The following is a 25,329-nucleotide window of genomic DNA, read 5'->3' as shown; positions in this document are numbered from 1 at the left end:
GCGCCCCAAGCTTCTGGGTGCCGGCAAGCTCTCTGCTAGCTGTGGGAGAGCTGCGTCTCCCACGGCTAGCGGATAGCTTCCTGAAGCCTGGAGAGCGAGAGGGGTCGGTGCACACCGACCCCCCCTCGTTCTCCAGGTTTCAGCGAAAGCCTGCATTTGCCCCATAGGACGCACACACATTTCCCCTTCATTTTTGGAGGGGGAAAGTGCGTCCTATAGGGCGAAAAATACGGTACTACTTTCAGCCTAACCTAAAACCTAACTGCTGGAGGGCTGCTCCTAGGCAGCAGACTCTATGCGCAAAGAGTTGTTAGGAGACTCTGCCACAGAGCTACAATTTCCAAAGTAGTTTAACAGTCAATCCCTCTTCCCAGTGAACTTCGGCAATTGTAGTTCTGTGGAGCAAAAAGGGGTCTCCTAACAACTCTCTGGACCTTTAACAAAGTACAATTCCAATTATTTTTTGGGGGGTGGGGACGAAGCTGGTTTAAAGTGGTTTAAATGTATGTGGAGGTGGGGCCTAAGTCTATGGCCCTCACCACAACTTGGGTCACTGAATTCCATAAAATAAAGCAGGAATGTGGAACCTTCTGGAAGTTGTTGGACTCCCATTGACACCAGCAAATAGTCCAACAACATCTGGAGGGCCACAGGGTCCCATATCACTGAAGCATGGAACTTTTTTGTCTGTTCTGTTACCTACTACCGATCAATACATTATTTGTATTTGCCCTTGGCATTACTAATATCTTATCACAGGAAACAGAGGAAACTGCAGGCGACTAGCCCACCTAGCTCAATACTGTCTACACTGGAGATGGGGAACCTGTGGCCCTCCAGATGTTGCAGGACTGGAGTTCCTGGTCCAACAACGTCTGGAGAGCACCAGGTTAGCAAAGACTGCTCTAATTGGTACTGTAATAACGTGCAAGACTGGCCAACAATGACTGTACATTCAAGTCTCACTCATCAGCTCAGACACTTCCCAATGCAGCCTGAAGCAGGAACTTCTGACAAAAGATGGTGTTGTAGGTTAAAACAGGTTGAAACCGACTCTGAAAATAACCAGGTTTGCTAAAATCTGCCAACACCCCTGAATTAAAAAAAGAAGAATTTGTCCTCAGATAGCAAAGTTTCACTGCAGTCACTTCTAGGGGGAATCTCTCAGGACAGGAGAAGAATGACCATCTCAGGACATACCCTTAATAACCTCTGGTGACTCCTAGTCCTGTTTGCACCACAGTGGAGAACACCAAAACCTGCCTCTTGTGTAAAAGATACTTTTTATTGTACATGGAAGTAAAATTTTTCCCACCATACCATCTTGTTTTTAAAAGTTTATAAATTACAACCCCTTGACAAGGATTAACAAGTCTGTCTCAAGACGTGCCTCCCCCCCCCAAAAAAAAAAGAAAGAAAGAAAGAAAAGGAAAAAAACCTAAGTGTCTGAGTTCTATTTTCATCATGAATAGATTTGACCACAAATGCTCCTCTGCCGGCTCAGCACATACAGAAACTGCTGCAAGCCCTCCTCTGTACTCTTCTGAGTCAGCAATCTGGAGGAAAAGAGGGGGCAACCCAGCTGCAGGCTTCGTGTGCTTGGCTAGAGTCCAGGGCACGCTGGCATGTTGCTCGGAGACGCCGTGTTTAGCAAGGCAACTACATGGCTTGAATCTCTGAAGAGACACTGTCCAAAGGCTGCCAATGACATTCTATCAAGGCATCGTAGAGTTCTTCACTCTGTTCCATGAACTGTTTGTTCGCTTCTCCCACATCCATCTGGGGCATTGGATCTGAAAAAGGAAGGAAGCCTAAATAATAATAATAATAATAATAATAATAATAATAATAATAATAATAATAATTATTATTTATTTGTACCCTGCCCATCTGGCTGGGTTTCCCCAGCCACTCCAGGCAGCTCCCAACAGAACATTAAAAACATGATAAAACATCAAACATTATAAACTTTCCCTAAACGGGGCTGCCTTCAGATGGCTTCTAAAAGTCACATGAGTGAGTCTCAGGTGAAAGCAAGGTGAACTGCTTAAATTAAGATCTGGAAACCAAGTTGGTTCAGAAGATCATAACCCAAAATATGAATGAATGAGCATTTTTGCTGTATACACAGCCCCTTTGCTCATCCCTCCACATGAGCTATGATTAAGTCAGGAAGTCTCTAATTAACCAGTTTCCAATTTTGTCTGAACAGAAATCTGTGATTACCAGCTCTGGAACAAATCAAGATACTAAACTAACTCCAAACTGTGGTTTTATAACCCTGTTTTGCTTTGCAGCCAGTAACAATAATTTCCTTGATTGGATGACACGGAAGGCCTTGTTCCATTGGCCTGTCAGAATTCGAAAAACTGTCTTTCCCAAACTTCTCAAAACTAGCAAGTCACTTTTAACACTCCATTTTGCACAGCAGAACTTTTAGGTGAACTATAGGTAAAGTGGTACATAATCACACCAAAATAGAAACAAAAGATCTTTCTCCTGATGCAGCCTGCAGAAAATTTTGCACAGCAAGCTATGCTGTACTGAGAGTACAAAACCCTACTGTGATGGGTTGAGAGAGGGAAGTGAGGCAAAACAAAATGTCAGGGGTGGGGAACCTTTATTCTGTCAAGGGCTGCAATTTACCAGGTGTAATTTGTCAAGGTGATGGACAGGGCCACCCCCTTTTCTCTTTCTGCCACACCTTTCCCCCCACTTCCTGCCATCCACATGAAATTAGGCCAAGGGCAACAGGTTGCCTCTCTTGTTTGTATTCCTGCAGCCATTCTGCTGCTCCAGAACAACTCTTGACTGGAGTGCTTTAGAATCAGATGCTGATTTCTAACAGAGAATTGCAATAGGCAAACTTACCTTCTAATGCATCTTCACCAACCTCTTCATAGTTCTGCAATAGGGAGAATGACAAATGGTTAGGGAACCAGAATATTTTTTTAAGCACATCTAACATCACAGACCATATTTCCCTGGGAGACTTGCTTAGCTCACTTGGTTTATACACGTCTTCACCTGCTGAAACAGTTTGTTTTACTGTTTTTGAATTCTGTTTTCAATTTGCTCTGATGCTTTTTGGTCTGGCTTGAGAACTCCCTCCTAGCATGCGCCAGGAAGAAATCAGAGCCATCTGCTTCTTCAAGGAGAAGGAGAATGTTAGCTGCTTTGAGACTCCTTCGGGTAGTGATAAAGCGGGATATCAAATCCAAACTCTTCTTCTTCTTCTTCATTTAAACTGTGGCTTGTTATGTCCAAACACAGGTCAAACTGTGATTTAGTTTGGCCTGCTTTGGGCATTAATAAACCACAGTTGCTTCAAACAAGGAATCATGTTACAGTGGTACCTCAGGTTACATAAGCTTCAGGTTACAGACTCCGCTAACCCAGAAATAGTGCTTCAGGTTAAGAACTTTGCTTCAGGATGAGAACAGAAATTGTGCTCCGGCGGCACAGCAGCAGCAGGAGGCCCCATTAGCTAAAGTGGTGCTTCAGGTTAAGAACAGTTTCAGGTTAAGTACGGACCTCTGGAACCAATTAAATACTTAACCTGAGGTACCACTGTATTTATTTTGCACATACCTTCCGTAATAATAATTCCATAATTCTATGCATGTCACTTGGAAATATGCCCCACTGTGTTGCAATAGGGCTCACTCCCTAGTAGGTATGCAACTGCAGCCTCAAGGATCTCGTTACATAAAAATGAGCCAGCCTGCAAATTTGCTCAGCCCTTACCTGCATGGTGCTTTGTGTGTAGCCGTACTGTGGATAGCTGTAGCTGTAACTGCCTGTGTTCTGATCATATCCCCAATGCGCATAGTAGTTCTGATACTGTTGGTAGTACTGGTTATAGTTATAGTTGTACATCTGGTTGTACTCGACTGTCTTCAGCCGGTTACTTTGGGAAGAAGGGGGAGGGAATCGCAAAAATGTCAGGGTATGTAAAAAGATGTTTAATCTACAAGAACATCTATTGAAATAGATTTGATTCCAACACCAGAACACTTCTAACTAACTAACTAACTAACTAACTAACTAACTAACTAACTAGCTAACTAACCAACCCAATATTCTCCAGGGTTATAATAACTGCACTTGACCTAGTGGCCATTTGTAATGGTTCAGCCCATTGTCTCTTCTGTACTGCTCTTACAGGCTTTCTCATTCTTAGCCAGCCTCCTCAGCAGCCCAGCTTCCTCTTCATCTCTTGCCAACATCACCCATCCTCTCCTTAGGCCCTGTTTGTCACTCATTCTCACCCTCACCCCGCCAGTTCTCTCCTATCCTCCGCTCCCTCTTTACTCTGCATTCTTTAATAAGGCCTATACTCAAACTTATCTTTTTCTCAGCCCACCCCCTAATCTGTTCCATTACATTAGCCTCTCCACTTGTCTATCCATATAGTTAAGGCAGCATACTTACGCTTTTGGTATGGCAACACTCAAGCGTATCGGTTTAGAACCAAGGCCGACAGCCCCCTGGCACTCTATCAGTGCTCTTTTCTGTTCCAATTCATCTGAGAATTTCACAAAACCATAGCCTCTGGCAAAAGACAAAGATTCGGTCAGAATCAAGGAGCTGGACCACACTTTAAAATACCTTTAAAAAGGAAGGATTTGCAGAGAATTCACCTGCCTGGCTCAGTCCTAAAGAACTGGAGGTGGGGGTAAGAAATGGACAGCTATCACAAGCAGCTCAGTAGCTTGGGAATTCCCTCAACATGAAGTGGGATCCCAGGGTGTGCAAAGGAAGGGAGAAAGCTTCTTTAAAACAGCAATCTTGAAAGATTCGTGGACATGGCAGTTCAGTGACTGAAACCTGCTGGATTCAGACGGCAAGAAATTCACTGAGTGGGTGCAACTTTCAGATGCTAGGACTGCATCCACACCAGGTGTGGAGAACCTTTGGCTCTCCAGATGTCGCTGAACTACAGCTGCCATCATCCTGGGCCATTTGTCATGTTTGCTGTTGTAGGTCAGCAACATCTAGGGGTGCCAAAGGTTCACCACACCCAATCTACATGTTATTGCTGTTAAATGCTCTTGCATTTGCATAAGCTGGGACTGCCCTACACTTAAGTTGCTGATCCAGGAAAAATATCAGTGTGACTTCATCTAACCTTAAATGCATCCGACTGAAACAGCTTGTGCATAATAAGCGATACAAACACATTCTTTTAACTGTCTCTCAGGCCACTCCAATAAACATGGCATAATCAGAACAGTTTGTAGTGATATACTAAAAACACACACAAAACAGAAGCCTTAACACCACCATTTATGAACCAGGTAAAATAAAACATGAGTATTTTTTATATTTACACAAGTTTATTTCCCTTCCCTTCCCCTTTGTTAGTATGTGAGCACTTAATGCAAAATAATCAGAATCCCATTCCTCTTTACTAATTTATGGGCAGTAAAAACCTCTTTGCATTAGATACTTTCCCCATCCTGCCTCCATTCAGTACCAAATGCAGAAGGGAAGAGCTTACTTGGAAACTCCCGTCTGGTCCACGACAACTTTGCCACCCCTACATGACGGGTACACTTTTACAAAGAATTCATATATCATCCCATCGTCTACATCAGGGGACAGATCTCCTACAAATAGTGAATATTCTGGGCTAAAGAGGAAAATAAAAGCAGCTTGAGAATAGTAATAATACAACAACATTAATGAAGAATTGGTCATTAGGAAAATGAAGTCATGGGACACTCTTTTTATTTTTCTGTAAAACTAATGATGGGCGCAAGCTGGCAAATTCATTTGATGTGACTGACTTAACTGCTTGCCTTCGCTTTCAAATTTTCTTGTCTTAAGTAGCAAGTCATTTCATGTATTTTTAACCTTCTGTTGGAAGCCGCTCAGAGTGGCTGGGGAAACCCAGCCAGATGGGCAGGGTAGGAATAATAAACTATTATTATTATTAAACAAGTCCAGTGGCAAAAAAGATTATAATTCTTAGAGATACATATAAGTAAAGCGGTTTTTACTTATTTTAAGGTTTGTATGAAACATTTAATGATTATTTAATACATTTTTAGCAGGTATACTTTCCAAGCAAATCTTATTTGTTAAGGAATTCTTTGCAAGACAGAATTTAGCCTAATATTATGTTTTCACCTGGCTGATTTTTACTATTAATTACAATTCTTATTTTGACCATGCTGCTTTGATTCCACTGATATGCTAGTGTTTGTTTTGCATTACTTATTGTAATATATTATTAAAAAAGTGATCCCAAAAAATCAAAGAAAAAGAATTAAGCCCAATGTGTACAATGAGGCCTTGTGTCACAAAATATCCCATAATAAGCAGAAACAAATGAGTATGTGATTGTTTCCCACAGGCTCCTGACTTTTACAAGTGTTGTTTCAAGCACTTTCACCAGTTACTCCAAACCTCAGTAAAGCTTGAATGCTCCTAAGTAAGTAACAGTCCGAACAGCAGCAGGGATGCATTAACCACCTTCACTCCCCCATGTGAGCTATGCTCACAATTAATAGCATAAGAAGAGCCTGGATGCTGGTGGGTCAAGCCAATGGCTCATCTAGCCCGGCATCCTGTTCTCACAGTAGCCAACCGGAAGCCTGCAAGTAGGACTTCAGCACAACACCACCTTCCTTACTTGGTCTTCCAAGCAACTGGCTTTCAGAGACACATTGCCTCCAATGATGGAGGCTGAATCTATTTGCAGCACTTAATCTGGACCGATTGTTTCATACATACAAGTCATTGTGTGATGCAATCACCGAATGATGAAAATGCAGGTGTCTGTCAGGCCTTTACTACAGACGGACTGCAGAGTTAGCAACACATTTCTAGAAACCCTTTACAACAGGAAACTATCATCCTTCAACAATGACAGTGCAGGTGCTTTGGCAAACATTTGAGAAGTTTTCATAGTATCTGACTTACCTGTTGTCAGGCTGCTTTCCGTATGTGGCATAGTTTAATTTAAATCGCTTTGTCTGAAACAGTTAAAAAAGAGAGAGAAACAAAATTGAGTACAGGTATGCCCTCCACATTTCAGTTTATGGCTCATTAGGAAAAGGCACACACACACACACACGCACACACACACACACACACACACACACACACACACTACTGTGGAAATATTCAACACAGCTTCAACATACAGGTTATTAGGCAATTGAATGTCATCATATGGAAATTTTGGCAGCCTTTCCTACAGCAGACTGAGAATCCCCGAACAACATGAAATGTTACAAACAGCAAGAAGCACAATACAAATAAAACACATTCATCCAAACCTCACTCTGAGATTATATGAGCTCTTAATCTTGGCTACCAAATTTAAGGGCTAAGCTTCTAGGAATATATTCATCATCTCCCTTCATGCAGCATTTTAACATCCATTGGTTTACTATGTAAATGCTTTCAAAGTGGGAGGATCAAATTGCCCCTAACTTCATTATAATATCTGCAGTAAGACATAAAGTGGCAGAGAGAGATTTCTGGCTGCTCTCATTACAAGGGCACACACTTTCTTCCAAGGGTGTCCAGTTAAATTGACCATCTATTAATGTGCCCAGCAGAGAATTACAGTGATTTACTTACTGGTGTGGCACCAGGAAGAGGTTTCCCGTTGATTTTATGTAAACATTTTTCTGCAGTGGCCAAGTCAGCAAATTCTACAAAGCAATAGCCTGCTGGAATCCTGGAAGAGAAGAAACAAGAAAGGAAACATTAATAAGACATGTGTTTCGAACTGACTAGTGAAAAATGCTATGGTTCATTTCCACGAACCTTTCAACTGATGACCAATAGGATAGTGTTTTCATACTGCCATGCTATTTGTGTAGTAACCTCTCCAGAACAAGTTAGGAAGGCACTTGTGCTAGACTCATTTAAGCACCAGATTAAAAATATTTTATTTACCAAAATTCTTAAAGTCATAACCTGGGATGTACTATTTTAGTATCTTCTGCCATTTCATTTTTTTTACCATGAAGCTGTACGATCCTAACTTTGCATTTAATGACCAGTCAAATTCTATATCTGTTTCAATAGGTTTTGTGGTTATTGTTCTGATTTAAGGCTTTTTCAATCAATGTTATTGATTACTTGTGATCCATCTCTTTCTCATGCATGAACACACAACACACACATGGGTGGGAAACGTGCTGGCATACATAGACTGCTGGACTACAACGGTTGTGATCCATGCTGTCTAGGGCTGATCTGAGCTAGAATCCAAGAACACCTGGAGGGCTACAGGTTCCCCACCTCTGCCCTGAACAGTAGGTCAAAATAAGGCATTCTTGGCTTCATGAATTATGTGGCAGCATTTGGCCATAGACAAATAGGAGGTGGGCAGCTCAAAACATCTGTTCAAACAATCTGTATCCCGATCTTAACTCCAGGAACACTGGTTTTGTCTGTATATGTATTGTGAAACACCCCACCACACCCCCAACATGCATACCAGGTGAGTAGTACACAAAATACAGATAAATACCCCGTCAACCTATTCCGAATGATTTTTACACTCAGAACTAGCTCTCCCATAGTAGCAAAGGCTCTCGAAATGAAATTCTCGTCCATGTACGGCTCCAGCTACAGAGGGAAAAGAAAAAAAGAGAAAGTAAGGTAATGCAGCCATAAAGAAAGATCTGTACAAAATTAAGAAGCATTTTAAAAAGGCGAATGGCACCTTCTGGCCTGTAGGCAACAGAGCCTAAAGAGGTGTGCATGTGTACACCCGTTATCAGAATGATGAGTGCTAAAGTGTGAAGCAAGTAACTCTATGCAGGGAGCCACAAGATGGCTAGGAACAGGGAGGTTAGTAAACCTGCAGCAGTTTTACACTCTTCAGAGCACAGCAAACTTGATTATAATCTAAGCAAACAAAGTAAAGCGGTACATTGATGGAAGGCACAAGGTATCTGTACGGTTCCTGGTCAAATTGGTCCATATATTACAACAGGGATGTGGAATGCATGTCCTTCCATACAATGTTTGACTCCAACTCCCATCAGCCCCAGCCAGCATAGCTGGTGGTCAGGGATGATGCGAGTTTTTGTCCGGCAACATCAGGAGTGCCGCAGTGTCACTGCAGACGAAAAACAGTATAAACATATTAGGGCTTTTATTGGCATACTTGCCAATTCATGATGTTACAAGATTTGCAAGGTATTTGGGAGAGGAAGGAATGTCACTAAACCTACAAGGACCCTACACTCCCCATTCCAAGAACCACTTACTCGTAAAGACAAATGAAGAGCCCTGCTGGATCAGACCAAGAGTCCAACTCAGTCCAAGAAGGCAACAATCCCCATTTAAAGCCACTGAAGCCTAGGCCATCACATCTTCTGGCAGTGAGTTACAGTGCCATCCTATGCATGTTTACTCAAGTAAGTCCCACTGAGTTCAGTGGGAATCACTCCAAAGTTAAGTGTGCAGAGGTTTCTAACCACAATGATGTCCGTCATGTAAACTACAGATATTCCATGTGCATGTAGATCTAAATTATTCTCAGCTCAACACTACTTCCATGTAAAATCCTCCCTTTAGGTAGTCCCCAAATCTAATCAACATCATCATAATTATTACTCCATGTCTTCCACAAAACTCAAGGCCCTTTCTAATTCTCACAACAATCCTGTGAGGCAGTTACTGGCTCAAGATTCCTTAAAAGTTTTGTGGATGACTTGAATCTGGGTCTTCTAGCCTAGTTTGCCACTCTTACCCAGTCATTTTTATCCATTTTAACTGAAAAAATAAAGAAATGTTCTGCTAGATCAGACAAATGACCCATCTGATCCAGTATCTAGTTCTCACAGTGGCCAACCAAATGCCATAAAGTAAAGGTACTCCTGCCCGTACGGGCCAATCTTGACAGACGCTAGGGTTGTGCGCTCATCTCGCTCTAGAGGCCGGGAGCCAGCGCTGTCCACAGACACTTCCAGGTCACGTGGCCAGCATGACGAAGCTGCTCCGGCGAACCGGCACCAGAGCAGCACACGGAAACGCCGTTTACCTTCCCGCTATAAAGCGGTACCTATTTATCTACTTGCACTTAAGGGTGCTTTTGAACTGCTAGGTGGGCAGGAGCAGGGACCGAACGACGGGAGCTCACCCCGCTGCGGGGATTCGAACCGCCGACCATGCGATTGGCAAGTCCTAGGCACTGAGGGTTTCCCCACAGCACCACCCGCATCCCAACTAAATGCCATAGATATCCCCAAAACAGTACCTGAGTGAAACAGCATTTTCCTGACTTGTGATTCCAAGCAACCAGAATACAGAGGCATATGGCTGAACTTCTGCAAGTGCAAGGCCTGGCAATTGATTTTTGCCACACACACACACACGACATTGCATGCAATTCTTTGTAGCCTATGGATGTTAGGCTAGTAGTTTACACAATCTTGTACAATTCACTGTACCACAGGGGTGGCAAACATGGCACCTGTAGGCATAGTGTTGCCCTTGGAACTCACAAAACCCTACAGACAGGGGCACACACAGCCCCTTCAGTCACGAGGTGATTAGGATGGTTACTTTTTCCTCCCCTGAAAACCTAACAGAGCTGCAGGAAGAAGTTGAAAAAAGTGATGCTCTTTCTCCCGTTCAATTCGATGTGCTTTTCAAGATTAATTCCACCGAATCCTGACTTTAACCCACATTTGTGCACACACTCTTTTCTGTCTTGGGGGGTGGGCTGCTTCAGGGTTGGGCAGGGGAAAAATGGAGTTGATCCATAGGAGCAGGAGAAAAATGAGCAGAGGAAGTGGCAGCTATTCAAAAATCAGCATGTGCCTTGAAAGGTAAGCCTCTGGTGTATGGATGTGACCTGGCTGGACTTTTTGCTATTATTTCTTTTCTGTTCAACAGGGAGCGCAAACCCCACCAGCTACCCTTGTTCTCCTAGCCAACAGCGGAGGCCAGAGAGCACCTTTCTGAACTGCTAACGCAGAGCAAGACCACAGATCACCTTAAAGCACCACCAGGGCTGGATTTAGGTTTGATGAGGTCCTAAGCTACTGAAGGTAATTGGGCCCTTTATATGTCCAGCTGTCCTTTGTCAACAACAAATTGCCGCTTTTGTGTGTGTTGAATATATGCTGTATGGTAATTTATGGACCTAATAGGTATCTAAAGCCATTTGCACGTGCTGCCATGCAACCAGTCCATGCAGAATGTAGGCACCCTATATATAGAAATGAGCAAACCAGTGATATTTTGGGGAGCAGGCTAGCAGGCGGGACCCATTACTTACATCATAGGAGCCTACACAACACTTGCTGTATGTAGGTTTTATTTTATTTTTTATCTTATATTTTGGAAATGCACATCCAGTTTTTTCCTTTAAATTTTTTTGGGGCCCCCAAGAGATTGGGGCCCTAATCTATAGCTTGTTTAGCCTATACTGTATGTAAATCCGTCACTGGCAGCACCAGTGTCCTTGTGGCACCTTATAAAGATTGAGGTGACGACGATGCTGAGAAAAAAACCCGCAGCAGAAAGGGTTGCACCCTTTTAAGTGGACCCGCTGAAATTCGCGGGCAGGAGGTGTTAACTCAGGCTTTCACGGGTCTACTCTGAGCAGAGCTGAGATACCACCAAGGAGCCTCGAAACCATTTATTACGGCCTAATCTTCGGCGGGGCTACTACGCAACCTCCTCTGTAGGCGCCTGCAGATTCAGGGAAAACGTCCGCTGAGGGGAAAGGCCGCGGGGGGAAAGGGCCACGGCGCAAAGAAGGCTCTGCCCGCGAAGAGCATCCAATGGAAGGAAAGGCTGAGGAAACTGCAGCGGAGGGTGCGGGAAAGGGAGGGAAGGGCGCCCTGCGGCACAGACAGCGGTGGGCGTCGCCCGCCCGCCCGTCACCTCCCTCCGCCGCCCACCAAACTTCGCCCCGCCGCCGCGGCCCTTGGCTCACTCACGTCTCCCATCCAGAGGCTGGCGGCCATGCTGCCCCCGCCGTCCCTGGGCGCCTGGGCCGGGGCGACGGGGAGGCCCGCCCCCGCCCCGCCGCCGCTTCTTCCTCCTCCTCCTCCTCTTCCTCGCGGTGGTCCCCTCACGCCGCGGCCTGGCTCCCCCTCCCCCGCTCGCTTCCTCCAGCGCCACGGGCTTCCCCCCGCCGCCTCCTGCTAGAGCGGCCCGAGCGAGGCGGAAGAAGGGGCGCGGGTAGGCCTCGGCGTCGCCCACAGCGGCCTCTGCCCGTGGGGAGGAGCTATGGCAAGGCCGTGTCAGGGTTGCGTGTCAGGGAGGAGGAGGAGGGTCATTGGTACATGTGTTGGTTCGCGCCGGGGCTCAGCTAGGCCTATCGCCCTGCTGCGTTAGGAGAAATTCCTGGTCTGTCCTGGCAAAAGTGGCGTGGGGGGATTTTGCCGATTTGAGAAACCCGGATGTGTGGCAACGGGATAGGAAAAGCAGCGGAAACCGCCCCAAAAAGCTTAAAATCACTGTTTTGGGGTTTAGGTTTCCTCAACAATTTGGGCTTGTGTCCCCAAAAACCTTAACAATTCTGGTGGGTTTAGCTCAGCGATTCTGGGGTCTTCCTAAAAAAAGAGAGAGCCATATTTCAAAAAGTAGAATTCGTGACACCCACTTTGCAGGTGTCAGGAATTTTACTTTTTGAAATATGGCAACCCTAGTCAGCGCCAGGTTGTTTGAGGACTCCGAATCTGGGTGTGTGTGGCAATGGGATGGTGGTAGTCTTTTTCTTCTTTGGCAATCACTTGTAGCTGAGTAAGATTGTCTTCTATGAACACAGTCTTAACAGTCCATAAGTGACTGTGGAGGCCAATTCTGGATCCACACGTCCTTCCACAGTGGGGACATAGGTTCCTGGGCGGGAGCTGATCATGGTGAGGCTTTGCCAAACGTGCCTTCCTCTTAGCACATTTCTCCCTTGTGTCCTGAGTTCGAGTGTCTTCAAAGCCCACGACACCATTGGTAAAGGCTGCTCTGCAACTGGAACGCTCGCAGGCCAATGTTCCCAATTGTCAGTTTTATACTACTTTTTTTTAGGATTTGCCTTGAGAGAGGCTTTAAACCTCTTTTGTTGACCACCAGCATTACGCTTTCCATTTTAAAGTTTGGAATAGAGTAGTTGCTTTGGAAGACGATAATCAGGCATCCAAACAACATGACCAGTCCAACGAAGTTGATGTTGAAGAATCATTGTAAGTGCTGGACTTTCTGACGTGTTACTGTGCAGGTATGAAGCCTGTGGACCTACAGGTGTTGTTGGACTTCAGCTCCCAGCAGCCCCAGCTGGCACGGGCAGCAGTGAGGAATTATGGGAGCTGGAGTCCAGAACGTTTGGAGGGTCACTGGCTCTCCATTTCTCCTTTAAAGGGTGAAAAGCAATGGCCTGATCTCCAAGATACATGTGATTAAAAGAAGATGGTGATTTAGGCTTTGTTGCACACCATACTTTTAAAAGCATATGGAATCCTGGAAACAACTGTTTGCCCCTCACATCGCTATGGTTCCCAACACCCTTAAACTACAGTTCCCAGGATTTATTTATTTTTTAGGCAGGGGCAGGAAGTCATGTGCTTTAAATCTATGCCATGTATTCAGCCAAAGACTATTGCAATTAAAGGTGATAGCAAAATGATATCTGACACCTTGTGTCAGCTCTGGGTGTAATATTGTAAATGGGTTGATGGTACAGTGGTACCTTGGTTCTCAAACTTAATCCAGTCCAGGAGTCTGTTCGACTCTCGAAATCTTTCGAAAACCAAGGCACAGCTTCCGATTGGCTGCAGGAGCTTCCTGCAGTTAAGCGGAAGCCATGTTGGACATTCGCCTTCCAAAAAATGTTCACAAACCAGAACACTTTTTTCTGGGTTTGCAGCGTTTGGGAGCCGAAATGTACAAGTACCAAGGCATTTGAGAACCAAGGTACAACTGTATATTGGAAATGATGGTATATTGGAAATGAAATGTTGGCACCAGTTTTTTTCTGTTTGTTTGTTTCCGTCTTAATTTGTTGCATTTCCTCCAGAAAGTGTTCTATCCAGATTAAATGAGAGGAAATATGGACTAGCATTTTTTATGTCAATGACGTGTGCATGCTGATCATTAGATCAGGAATTAATTGGCTACATCTATATCTATTTATATAATTGCAAGGCTTTACAAGGGTGGAGTCAGAAGCTTGGAACAGCTACTGACACCCAAGAAAGAATAAGGGATGCTGTGAGAATCTGTTTCCCATTATAGTGTGTGATGAAATGCCTTAAATGTTTATCAACTCTCTCCCCCGCACCACCCACTTTAAGACAAGGATCATATAATTTGATGGGCCACATAATCTTAAAAATTCCCTCCTCCCTAACAGTGCTTATAAATGATCAGAGACCTGGCATGTTTTTTGTTCCTTTCACTCGTTACACAAGCAGCTCCACTTTTAGGGTCACTTGGAAGAGCAGTGGTGAAACTTCATCATCTGCCTGTTTTATTACTCATCCCCCATTTGAAACAGCAGTGTCTTCTGATGGTCGTTTCCAGTGGAGGCTGCGGGGAGGAAAGCAGACTTCAATCTTGTGGTATCTACTCTTGTTTGTTTTGTTTTAAACTAGAACTGAGGGGTCCATCAGCTGGACCAGCCAAACACAAGTTACTGATAGGAGTGGGAATCATTTGCAAAATGTGTTTTATTATTACACGTGTATCCCATCTTTCCTTGTAATGTGCTCTCAAGGCAGCATATGATATTGTGGACTTGGAAAACATTTGGGGGAAAAGCAGCCAGGGCTTTTTAGTTTAGAGAACAGATGGATAAGAGGAGGCATGATAGAAATTTGTAAAATTGTGCATGGCATGGAGAAAGAAACTATATTATGCCGAAGAGAGAGAAAATACAATTAAATAATACAAGAGAAAATTTCAGGGGCCAAGAAGAATTTCCCAGCTGGCATGACATCTTGTCCGTTTATGTTTTTTACAAGCATCCCGTGGAAGAGAATCAATCACAGCCTTTTTAAAGCTTTGATTGAAAACAGGTGGTGGGGCTTTTGCCAAGGTGTTGGGTATTTTTATGCTGTGTACATTGTGGCTCTTGTGGCAATTATCTGCCAGGCTATATTCTAAGTTGATCTCTTTGCTAATTCTGCAGAGGTTATATATCCGGAAGGCAGCAGGTATTTTAATTCGCTTCGTGGCTAACTTTAAATGTGGTTTTCGATTATTTTCTTGCTCTTGAGTTCCATCTCCAACTGAAAAAATAATAATACTGGGCTAGATCCAGACTATGTTAGACATTACTGTGGCTTAGCTCCATCACAAGCCTTTCATGTTGATTTCAGTGGGCTTCAAGTGCAACCAAAATAGACCTCAATCCTAGTCATATTTACCTGGGGGTAAGCCCCATTGAAGGGACGTGGGTGGCGCTGTGGGTTAAACCACAGAGCCTAGGGCTTGCCGATCAGAAGGTTGGCGGTTCGAATCCAGCAGTTCGAAAGCACGAAGTGCAAGTAGATAAATAGATACCACTCCAGCGGGAAGGTAAACGGTGTTTCCATGTACTGCTCTGGTTCGCCGGAAGCGGCTTAGTCATGCTAACCACATGACCCAGAAGCTGTATGCCGGCTCCCTAGGCCAATAAAGCAAGATGAGCGCTGCAACCCCAGGGTCATCCATGACTGGACCTAATGGTCAGGGGTCCCTTTACCTTTTAAGTACCATTGAAGCCATTGGGGCTTCCTTCTGAGTAAATGGGCTTGTGCTGTTAAGATAGGTGCATTACACTTTAAAATGCATTCTTCATGCAGTAGCAAGTGGTCCACCCTCCTTGTAAGTCACTTTCTGGACCTATTTTAGATCAATAAGCAGTTTGGAAATATGTGAAATAAATAATTTGGACGCCATGCCATTATCTAAATAAGTCCACAGTGTATCTTCAATAGGATTCCATCAGTGTCGACAAGATTCAGCATCCAACATGGCTCTGGCTATTTAAGCAGCTCCAGTTCCAAACAGTCATCAGTGATGACAACAACAACACAACCAAATCTCATTTATTTTTTGTTTTCTTCAGCCAATGCCATTTCTCTGCTAACCAAGGAATGTTGTTTGCTTTGAACAACATCCCTCCCTGGGATGGAGGAAATGTGTGTTGACAGGACAGGAAATTCCTGTGAACCACAAGAAACTAGATCTTGGCTGGGCTGCCTGCAGTCACTGCAAAGGTTTCCATCTGGGCAATTTAATATTTATTAAAGGAAGGAGTGAAATGAATGATCATTTCTCCCCCTTGGATTTAACTGCACCATTCAGACCTATAAAGAAAGGGTTCTAAAAGCAACCTTGTGTTTCTGGATACAGAACACTTTCTTTTCCAAACAAGCTGCAAAACCAATAGGAATTTTGCCTTGTAGTTGAAGTTTCTCAGAGCTAGATGTGTGCTGGGGCTTCCTATGAACTTTCTCAAACTTGGAAAGGTCAGCCTCCATTAGGAATGAATAGGACAGCTAATCTGAGGTCCAGCGAAGCCTGTCTTAGGTCAAGAGGATCCCAAAATGAGTCCACCTCCACACCATACATTTCAAGCACCCTTACACCACTTTTACAGTAGTGGCTTCTCCCAAAGAATCTTGGCAATGTTAGTTTGCTAAGAGTGCTGCTAACTACCTCTTAGAGGGGTCTCCTAACAACTCTCAGCACCCTTAACCAACTACAGTTCCCAAGATTCTTGGCAGGAATTAAAGACCTTAAAAGTGGATTAAGAGTGTTTTAAATGTCTGGTGTGGATGTGACCTAGGTCTTAGCTCAAGCTATAAACATTGCATACTCACTTTGTCATCAGGTAAAGAGCCAGTGGCTAAGTAGATGGTTCTCCTGGTTCTGAGATGTTAGCTGAGTGCTTATGGATTGCTTTGTTGAAAATTTGGACAGAATCTCAACAGTGCCTAAAACAAATCTCTTGCAGATGAAAACAATAGTATAGTGCATGGGAAGAAAATAATGGGAAATTGGAGACATTCTTTCCAGTCAATCAGCAAGAAAAATGCTTTTCATCTTCTTTATAACTGTTTTCATTTTCTGAAACACAAAAAGCCATACTAACAATATTTTATCTGTGGCCTTAGAGAGATCTGTGTAGCAACACCTTCCTGCTGACCAAACGTGACCCAGGACTGGACTACCTTTTTGTGCTGACATCTCAGCCCTTTGATACTTCTTTAACTTAATGTCATTCTTGATATGCCTTGGAGCAGAGATGGCAACCTAAGGCCCGGGGGCCAGATGCGGCTCAGTCGCCTTCTCAATCCAGCCCGTGGACAGTCCGGGAATCAGCGTGTTTTTACATGAGTATAATGTGTGCTTTTATTTAAAGTGCATCTTGGGGTTGTTGTAAATAAAATATGCCCTTTTCCCTTATGGGGTATCCAAGAGCCCATATAGAGTCCTTACATAGGTTCCCTATTGGTAGGAGAAAATAACAGAGGCCAACCAGAGAATATTGAGAAGCAAAGCAGCTAGAAAGCTTGATCTTTATTGATCTAAGACCATAAAATTCCTATCACAGGGTTATTTGTGGGGCATAGGAATTTGTTCTTTTTTTTCTTTCCAAAATATGGTCCGGCCCACCACATGGTCTGAGGGACAGTGGACCGGCCCACGGCTGAAAAAGGTTGCTGAGCCCTGCCTTGGAGCATTCCCTGAACTTGTGATGTGTCTCTGGGGTGGAAACAGGTGGGGAGGGCAGAAGAACCAAAGAAGGGAAGAGTGGCAGAGGGACTCCAGAAATCACAAGGGAAAATTTGTCACTGGGAAATGCTGGCTCCGTCATGCTGTGGCAGTTTGAAGCGTTGTATGCTTCAAGGATAAATATCTTTCAATCTTTTTAGTAGCTGCTTTCCAGCTTTAAGATTCCTTTCCTCCCACATTCTCTCAGCCCTGAGTAATGTCTTCTAAAAGTCGGGTTGCTTAGGAAATCTTCACAGGCCTGCAGCTGCAAAAGAAGATGTAGGGCCCATTAACTACGAAACCCAAAATTATTATGGAGTTTGTTGTTAATTTGTTGCATTCTGAAGTTCCCTGGTTTGATCCCCAGTGTTTCTGTTGGGCTGGGAAAGACCTGTCTGAATTCCTAGAGAGCTGCTGCCAGTCAGTGTAGACAGTACTGAGCTAGATAGCTCCTTTGGTCTGACTCAGTATAAGGCAGCTTCCTATAGCCTTATGTTCTTACAGATGTGCACTCTGAAGTGGTAAAGCGTTGCATGCAGAAGGCCTGATATTCAATCTCCAGATAGGGCTGAGAGAGACTCCCTGTGTGAAACCCTGCAGAGCTGTTGCCAATCAGAGTCAGTGTAGACAATACTGAGCTAGATGGACCAGCACAAGGCAGCTTCCTCTATTCCTATCCTTAAGCACGCACAGCTGAAGAAAAAAATTGAAATAGGTGGGGAGGGCAGAAGAACCAAAAGAAGGGAAGAGTGCCGGAGGGACTCCAGAAATCACAAGTGTTCCTCCTGAGGTTCTTCAGTGGATTTCACAAACCAAGTCTGCTTTCAGAGTCTGGGTCAGGTGGGTTGGAAAGAAATACCACTACACCCTTCTCCTCGCTTGTGTTGACAATTTTGCCTGGGATTCCCAGTGAGGCCCAACATCTGCTTTGGGGACTGGTGACTGGGTTATTTTTAGCTGCTGTTTATTTGGACTAAGCATGCTGCTAGACTGAAATATCCCTGCAGCCTTTCTAAAAGCAACAGCCATGTCACAAAGGAAGGGACTTTCATCCCACACACAAGGCGCTCGGAGATCTTCACTTGGGATTCAGGAACTCGAAGAGGAATGCTGCTGGAAGACTCCTCTGTCTGTCTGCTTGCGACTCAGTGGGGAGTATACTATTACATGTACAGCAAAACGTTATTGTCATTACCGCTGTTACTTATTGCATTTGTCAGTTGCTTTTGTTCTGGCTCATGCCCAAAATACAAGAGATCAGTATTTGGGCAACTAATTGTGCAGGCTTGGCAGCCGACATACTGCTCAGGAGTCACAATTCAGGCGTTCAGGAACAGGGCGAGAAGTTCAGAACTGGATGGAAATAACAAATATGCCCCAACAGGTATCCCTGCCCCTCCCGCCAAGCTTTTGAAGATGAGGCGTGGCACGCGCACTTGTCAGACTCTGTCCCCTTGCTGGAATGCCAAAACTGTAAGCATGATCTCTGTTGTGACGGGTTGGTCTGCTCCCATCAGTGAGGGCGATGCAACAGGGTTCACCCTTCTGTTCTGGCTGCTGTTTGAACTTCTGTACCGGTTTATGCCATTTCTGTACCAGGGAGAGCTCCTGGAGCCAGAGTAAGAGGCCTGGTGGGTCAGATTCCCCACCCCTGTACTTCTAAATTGTGCTTCCAGATTTGAGACACCAGCACTGCTACAAGCAAGGATAGCTCTATTGTCTGTGTGACTTGGGGCCCATTTACACGCACAGTGAAACTGCATAGGACAGGCTTCTTGGGACCATAGCATGTGATTTTGCCAACCACGTAGCTCAGACCCTGGAGGAACATACAGCCAGTGAGCAAACTGCAACCATGATGTGCTCCTTCCAGCACTGTGGTGCTTGAGTCACGCTGCCTGATCCCAAATGGCCATTTTCTAACCGAGGCAAAATGGTAAACAGGACTTGTTCAAGCATGTTCCTGGTGAACAAAGTGAGGGAAGCTGGAACACTTAATGAGCGCAAAGGGGCATGTTTTTCTTGTGTTGGAGTCAAAGAAAACGTTCCCTTCCCATTAGGAGAACCAGTTGTCTTCTAGAGATAATGTGCTTCTGAGTGAGGGGTGAAGGGGGCTTATTTGTCCTCCTGTCATTTCCCATCATTAATCATTTTTGTTTCTGGGAAATGAGTCCCTTCGCTTCTTTTCACAGCTTTGAACATGATTTTAATCTCAGCAGTTCTCCTGTGACTCTAGAATCCCTTTGCTGGAATTTGTGGCGTGGCTCCAGATTTTAACAGATACCCGACCAAGGGCTGAGTCCGACATGTTGCTTGGATGGCTGAGGTTTGAGCAGGTCCCTGAGAACTGCCCCTTTTATCCATTCTGTATCAGTTATAAGAGGAGACTATGTTTAGCTCTCTGCTGTGTAAAGCTTCCTCAGCTGACGTCTGCGTATTTAATTTCTGTTTATTGAACCCATTTGTCGCTTTTCTTACAAAAGCAGCTCAGAGCGACTTGCCACAATAAATAAACACATACATTTAAACCAGCATAAGACAAAACTAAAGAAAATAAAACCTTACCTCGTAAGGCTGTTGAGAAGATACAGTGGGAGAGACCCTGTACGCAACCTTGAGTTATTCAGGGGGAAGGTGTGTTAGAAATGCAGTACATGAGAAATAAAACCCCTTGAGTTGAATCCAGACTAAATTGGTTGTACTTAGTTCCTATTGAACTAATCAAACAGTGAGACATAAGCCATGCCTAACTTATCCTGTCAATTCCAATGAGACCAATTGCAATAAAGTCAGTCTGAATCCTACTCACTTATTCCTGCCCCAGGTTTAGAATTGTAGTCATGAAATGTTCTGTTCTGGGTGAGAAGGAACATTTTGGGGATGGGGAAAATTTTAGATATATTTCATCACTTTTTTTTCAAGTTTGGACAAATATTTATTTTAAGTGCACAAATGGCTAGAAGCAGAATACCTACACATGTTTAAAAAAATTAACACATCTACAGAACATTCTGTTCAGGTGATGGCCTTCAGTTATTTCAGCTATCTGGGTGTGGCTGGGTTACCACCCAGTTTCTGACAGGGATTCTGCACTTTTCAACACCTGCACGCAGCAAAAAAATTAGCAGGTGTCATTTTCCTAAGCATAGCGCTGGAATGGGGAACTTGTAGCCCTACAAACGCTGGGCTAAATTCTCCTCATCCCTGACTGCCTCTGCCTTCTCTCCAAGCGGGCTCCACCCTGGCGGAGTCTGCAGCTGCCCCTGTTCCAGCTGCCTTTCCTGCTCCAGACAGCCCTGCATCCAACACAGCAGGCACCCTGTGAGCTGAAGCGAAATATTCCAGAACCCAGAGGCAAAGTTTTCCCTTGTTAGAACCAAGGGAACCACTACAGCCAAGCAAAATGCCTCCTAAGCTTTAGCAAGCCTGAAAATAAAGGGGTTACAGAACCAGGGGGAGTTATAGAATATAAATATAGAAAACAGATTGATGATTTGAAGACCTTCAAGACAGCCAGTGTGGTGCAGTGGTTAGGTTGCCTGACTAGGAGGACCTGGGAGACCAGGGTTCAAGTCCCCCCTCACTGGGTGACCTTGGGACCAACACTGCCTCTCAGTCTCACTGGATTGTTGTGAGGATTAAATGAGGAGGGGGAAGAACCATGCACACCACCTTGAGCTTGGAGAAAAAGCTGGGATATAAAAATAAATAAATAAATTAAGAAATAACAGTAGAACAGGAACTAACCAAAGGCAGAAGTAGTGGAAAATCTAGAGGAGAATCTTCTCTGTAGCTGAAATGGACAGCAATGCTACCTCAGCCTCTGGCAGCAGCAAACCAGGCAGGTCTGGTATTTTACCACCTAGTGGCAGCATGGAGCAAAAGCAGGGAACTGAAGTGGCATTGCAGAGAGGGTGCAGGTTGGATCCAGACTTAGTCGTCATGCGTCATGTAGGTGCGCTGATATTAATGGGACTTAAGTAGTTGTGACCAACTTGTCCCACTGATTTCAGCAGGGTTGTTCAAAGCATGATTAAGTCCAGAGTGAACCCATTTGTTTGATAAACCAATAATAATAATAATAATAATAATAATAATAATAATAATAATAATTTGTTATTTATACCCCCACCCATCTGGCTGAGTTTCCCCAGCCACTCTGGGTGGCTTCCAGCAGAATATTAAAATACAATGATTCATCAAATATTAAAAGCTTTCCTAAACAGGGCCGCCTTCAGATGTCTTCCTAAAGTCTGATAGTTGTTTATTTCTTTGACATCTGGTGGGAGGGCGTTCCACAGGGTGGGCATCACTACTGAGAAGGCCCTCTGCCTGGTTCTCTGTAACTTTGCTTCTCACAGCGAGGGAACCGCCACAAGGCCCTTGGCCCTGGACGTGAGTGTCCGGGCTGAACAATGGGGGTGGAGATGCTCCTTCAGGTATACTGGGTTGAGGCCGTTTAGGGCTTTAAAGGTCAGCACCAACCCTTTGAATTGTGCCTGGAAACATACTGGGAGCCAATGTAGGTCTTTCAGGACCGGTGTTATGTGGTCTCGGCAGCCGCTCCCAGTCACCAGTCTAGCTGCTGCATTCTGGATTACTTGTAGTTTCTGGATCACCTTCCAAGGTAGCCCCACGTAGAGTGCATTGCAGTAGTCCAAGTGAGAGATAACCAGAGCATGCACCACTCTGGCGAGGCAGTACGCAGGCAGATAGGGTCTCAGCCTGCGTACCAGATGGAGCTGTTAGACAGCTGCCCTGGATACAGAATTGACCTGCGCCTCCATGGACAGCTGTGAGTCCAAAATGACTCCCAGGCTGCGCACCTGGTCCTTCAGAGGCACAGTTACCCCATTCAGGACCAGGGAGTCCCCCACACCCGCCCGCCTGTGTGCAGGAGATTGCAGCTGCAGCATCTTATGCTATGGGACAGGGTTATTGTTTTGTCTGTTATGTATTTTTGTGCTCTGTGATCCTAAGAGGAAGGGAGGGAGATCTATAAATGTCAATAATAATAATACATGATGCACCATAACTGAAGCACCACTACCCTGGATGCTGCATAGACTCCTGACACAAACCTGCTTGCTATTCTCAGCAGGTAACAGAAAGCCAACATTTTCAGCTTCAGGTCCATCAGCAAGGAGGGTCTCTTGCCCATAAGACAACACTACAAGGTTATTGTGAAGCCTGATGGCAAGTATTCTGTGTGCACTATGCTGCAAGACTCAGTGAGAACCAGTAAGGTGTAGTTGTTAAGAGTGCTGGACTAGAACTGGGTAGATCTGTGTTTAAAATCCCCATTTGACCATGATGTTTGCTGGGTGACCTGTCAGTCACCAACTCTCAGCCTCCCTACGTCACAGAGTGGGAGTGCAGGTCAAAGTGGGGGAATACCATGTATGCCACTGAGATTTTTGGAGGAAAGATTCATTGGAAGAAGAAGAAGAGTTTGGATTTGATATCCCGCTTTATCACTACCCTAAGGAGTCTCAAAGCGGCTAACAATCTCCTTTCCCTTCCTCCCCCACAACAAACACTCTGTGAGGTGAGTGGGGCTGAGAGACTTCAAAGAAGTGTGACTGGCCCAAGGTCACCCAGCAGCTGCATGTGGAGGAGCGGAGACGCGAACCCGGTTCACCAGATTATGAGTCTACCGCTACACCACACTGGCTCTGGAGAGATGCTGCCCATTAGGTGCCTTATATGAAGTTAGACCATTGATCCACCTGCCTCCTCTGTCAAAACAAATTTTTTTTTTCCTTCCAGTAGCACCTTAAAGACCAACTAAGTTAGTTCTTGGTATGAGCTTTCGTGTGCATGCACACTTCTTCAGATACACTGAAACAGAAGTTGCCAGATCCTTCTATATAGTGAGAAGGTGGGGAGGGGTATTACTCAGAAGGGTGGTGGGAATGGGTGATTGGCAGATAGCTGTGATGAGCCTGTTGACGACTCTTAACGACTGCAATAGGTCTTACAGGAAAAAGCAAGGGGTGAGAAGGTGAAAAATGGCTTTGTCATGTATAATGAGATAAGAATCCAATGTCTTTGTTCAGACCAGGTCTCTCCATGGTTTTAAGTTTGGTAATGAGTTGCAATTCAGCAGCTTCTCTTTCCAGTCTATTTCTGAAATTCCTTTGTAGTAAAACAGCTACTTTGAGATCTTGTATAGAATGTCAACTTCTGTTTCAGTGTATCTGAAGAAGTGTGCATGCACACGAAAGCTCATACCAAGAACTAACTTAGTTGGTCTTTAAGGTGCTACTGGAAGGAAAAAATTTTGTTTTGACTATGGCAGACCAACACGGCTACCTTTCTGCCTCCTCTGTGTTGTCCATGCTTTCTATACTCCTGTGTTTTAAAGCCATCTCTGTTAGTGCCTATCCTATCTCGTGGCAGCATTACATAACTTTTGAGCTATTCCCAAAAATGAAGAAGAAAGCAAATTGAGGGGAAATGGGTGGCAAGACGCAAGGGATGCAGTTGGGGTGGGGGTGGGGGAGAAGCACATATATATTTAAAGTGAATTAAACATGGAGCATTCCTTGCTCCAGGGAGACTCTAAGCAAGTTTGACATCTTTATCTCTTCTTCTAAAGCAGCTCAGGCAAAAAGAAAAAGAAAAAAAGGGGGAGTAGTACAGAAGCACAAATAGCCCCAAACTTGGGTGTTGCCTCTCTTTGATCATTCTGAGTCATTCGAGCATAATTTCTGCATCTCTTGGCTTGTTGTAGGGATGGGAGGAGGGTTTAGAGTTAGCGACTGCACCAAGTTGAGCAGCAGTGAGGAATCTCTGGCCTTTCAAATCTTGGACTCCAACTCCCATAATCCCTGGCTGAGGCTGATGGGAACTAGAGTCTGACCGCAGGTGAAAGGCTACTGGCTCTGCCCCTTTCAAGTGGGGCTTCCCCACCCCTTTATTGCCCTGAGGGATATCTGAAGCTTTGATGGAACTGCAAATGCTCATTTGTGGTGTTGTAAATAAAAATATGCCCTTTTTCCCTTATGGGGTATCCAAGAGCCCATATAGAGTCCTTACATAGGTTCCCTATTGGTAGGAGAGAATAACAGAGGCCAACCAGAGAATATTGAGAAGCAAAGCAGCTAGAAAGCTTGATCTTTATTGATCTGTTGCAACAGGGTACTCCCTCACATGCAGGAGAGGAGGAGCACCCACAAAAATGCTGTGAAAGGGCTTATAAAGACTTTTGAAATTCCCATTCTCTAGATCAAGACCACCCCCAGAAACATTATGCATACATCACAGAAGGGGTGTAACCTAAGACCACCTCTCAGATACATCCCACCTACATCACAGAAATTTAAATGTTGTTTTTCTCCTGTCACAGTTTATCTCCTGTCTGGCAAGTTACTTGATTGGATTTCCCGGGGAGCCTGGCCATTCTTTTGTAGTGGTAAAATACTTATTTCCTGGGCCAGGTCACAGGCTCACACCTTATTCATATCTTAAATGTGTCCTTAAGACAGGATTTGTGAGGAAAGAGACAATGGGGAGACTTTTCCAGTTTGACCTTGCAGAGAAAACATTTGGTCAGTTTAGGAATCAAAATGGTTCCAGGTTGGCCTTCCTGTGTTGATCTATGTATGTGCGGTTATGAACATTGCCATATATCTAAGA

The 25,329-nt window shown here is 44.6% G+C and overlaps 2 protein-coding genes across 3 annotated transcripts in view; one reads left to right on the top strand and one right to left on the bottom strand.

The window, feature by feature from the left end:
• Positions 1-25,329, top strand: part of EPB41 (erythrocyte membrane protein band 4.1) — a 274,098-nt gene that overhangs the window by 83,906 nt on the left and 164,863 nt on the right. The gene's annotated exons all lie outside the window — the stretch shown is intronic.
• On the bottom strand, positions 1,267-12,055 carry TRNAU1AP (tRNA selenocysteine 1 associated protein 1). Of its 2 annotated transcripts, none has more exons than XM_053398595.1 (9): positions 11,928-12,055; positions 8,498-8,595; positions 7,597-7,696; positions 6,931-6,983; positions 5,504-5,635; positions 4,435-4,554; positions 3,748-3,910; positions 2,872-2,905; positions 1,267-1,811 (listed from the first exon to the last, which is right to left on the bottom strand). In XM_053398595.1, the coding sequence occupies exons 1-9, from the start codon at positions 11,952-11,954 to the stop codon at positions 1,660-1,662; spliced, it is 879 nt and encodes a 292-aa protein (XP_053254570.1). In that variant the 5' UTR covers positions 11,955-12,055; the 3' UTR covers positions 1,267-1,659. The 2 variants fall into 2 exon arrangements, with proteins under 2 accessions (XP_053254570.1, XP_053254571.1); XM_053398596.1 differs by having other exon boundaries at positions 1,267-1,793; positions 11,928-12,048.

The sequence above is a fragment of the Podarcis raffonei genome, chromosome 8 (genome assembly GCF_027172205.1).
Source record: "Podarcis raffonei isolate rPodRaf1 chromosome 8, rPodRaf1.pri, whole genome shotgun sequence".
Lineage (NCBI taxonomy): Eukaryota > Metazoa > Chordata > Lepidosauria > Squamata > Lacertidae > Podarcis > Podarcis raffonei.
The sequence above is the reverse complement of the archived record's forward strand: the minus strand, read 5'-3'. Positions and strand labels throughout refer to the sequence as shown.

Bases quoted from the DNA above. Each gene is read 5' to 3' on its own strand.
- TRNAU1AP (XM_053398595.1), bottom strand. From the start codon at position 11,954: ATGGCCGCCAGCCTCTGGATGGGAGAC. The intron at 6,984-7,596 runs GTAAGTAAATCA...TAACTGTTTCAG, and splicing joins CTCTTCCTGGTGCCACACCA to ACAAAGCGATTTAAATTAAA. The intron at 2,906-3,747 runs GTAAGGGCTGAG...TCCCTATTGCAG, and splicing joins ACACACAAAGCACCATGCAG to AACTATGAAGAGGTTGGTGA.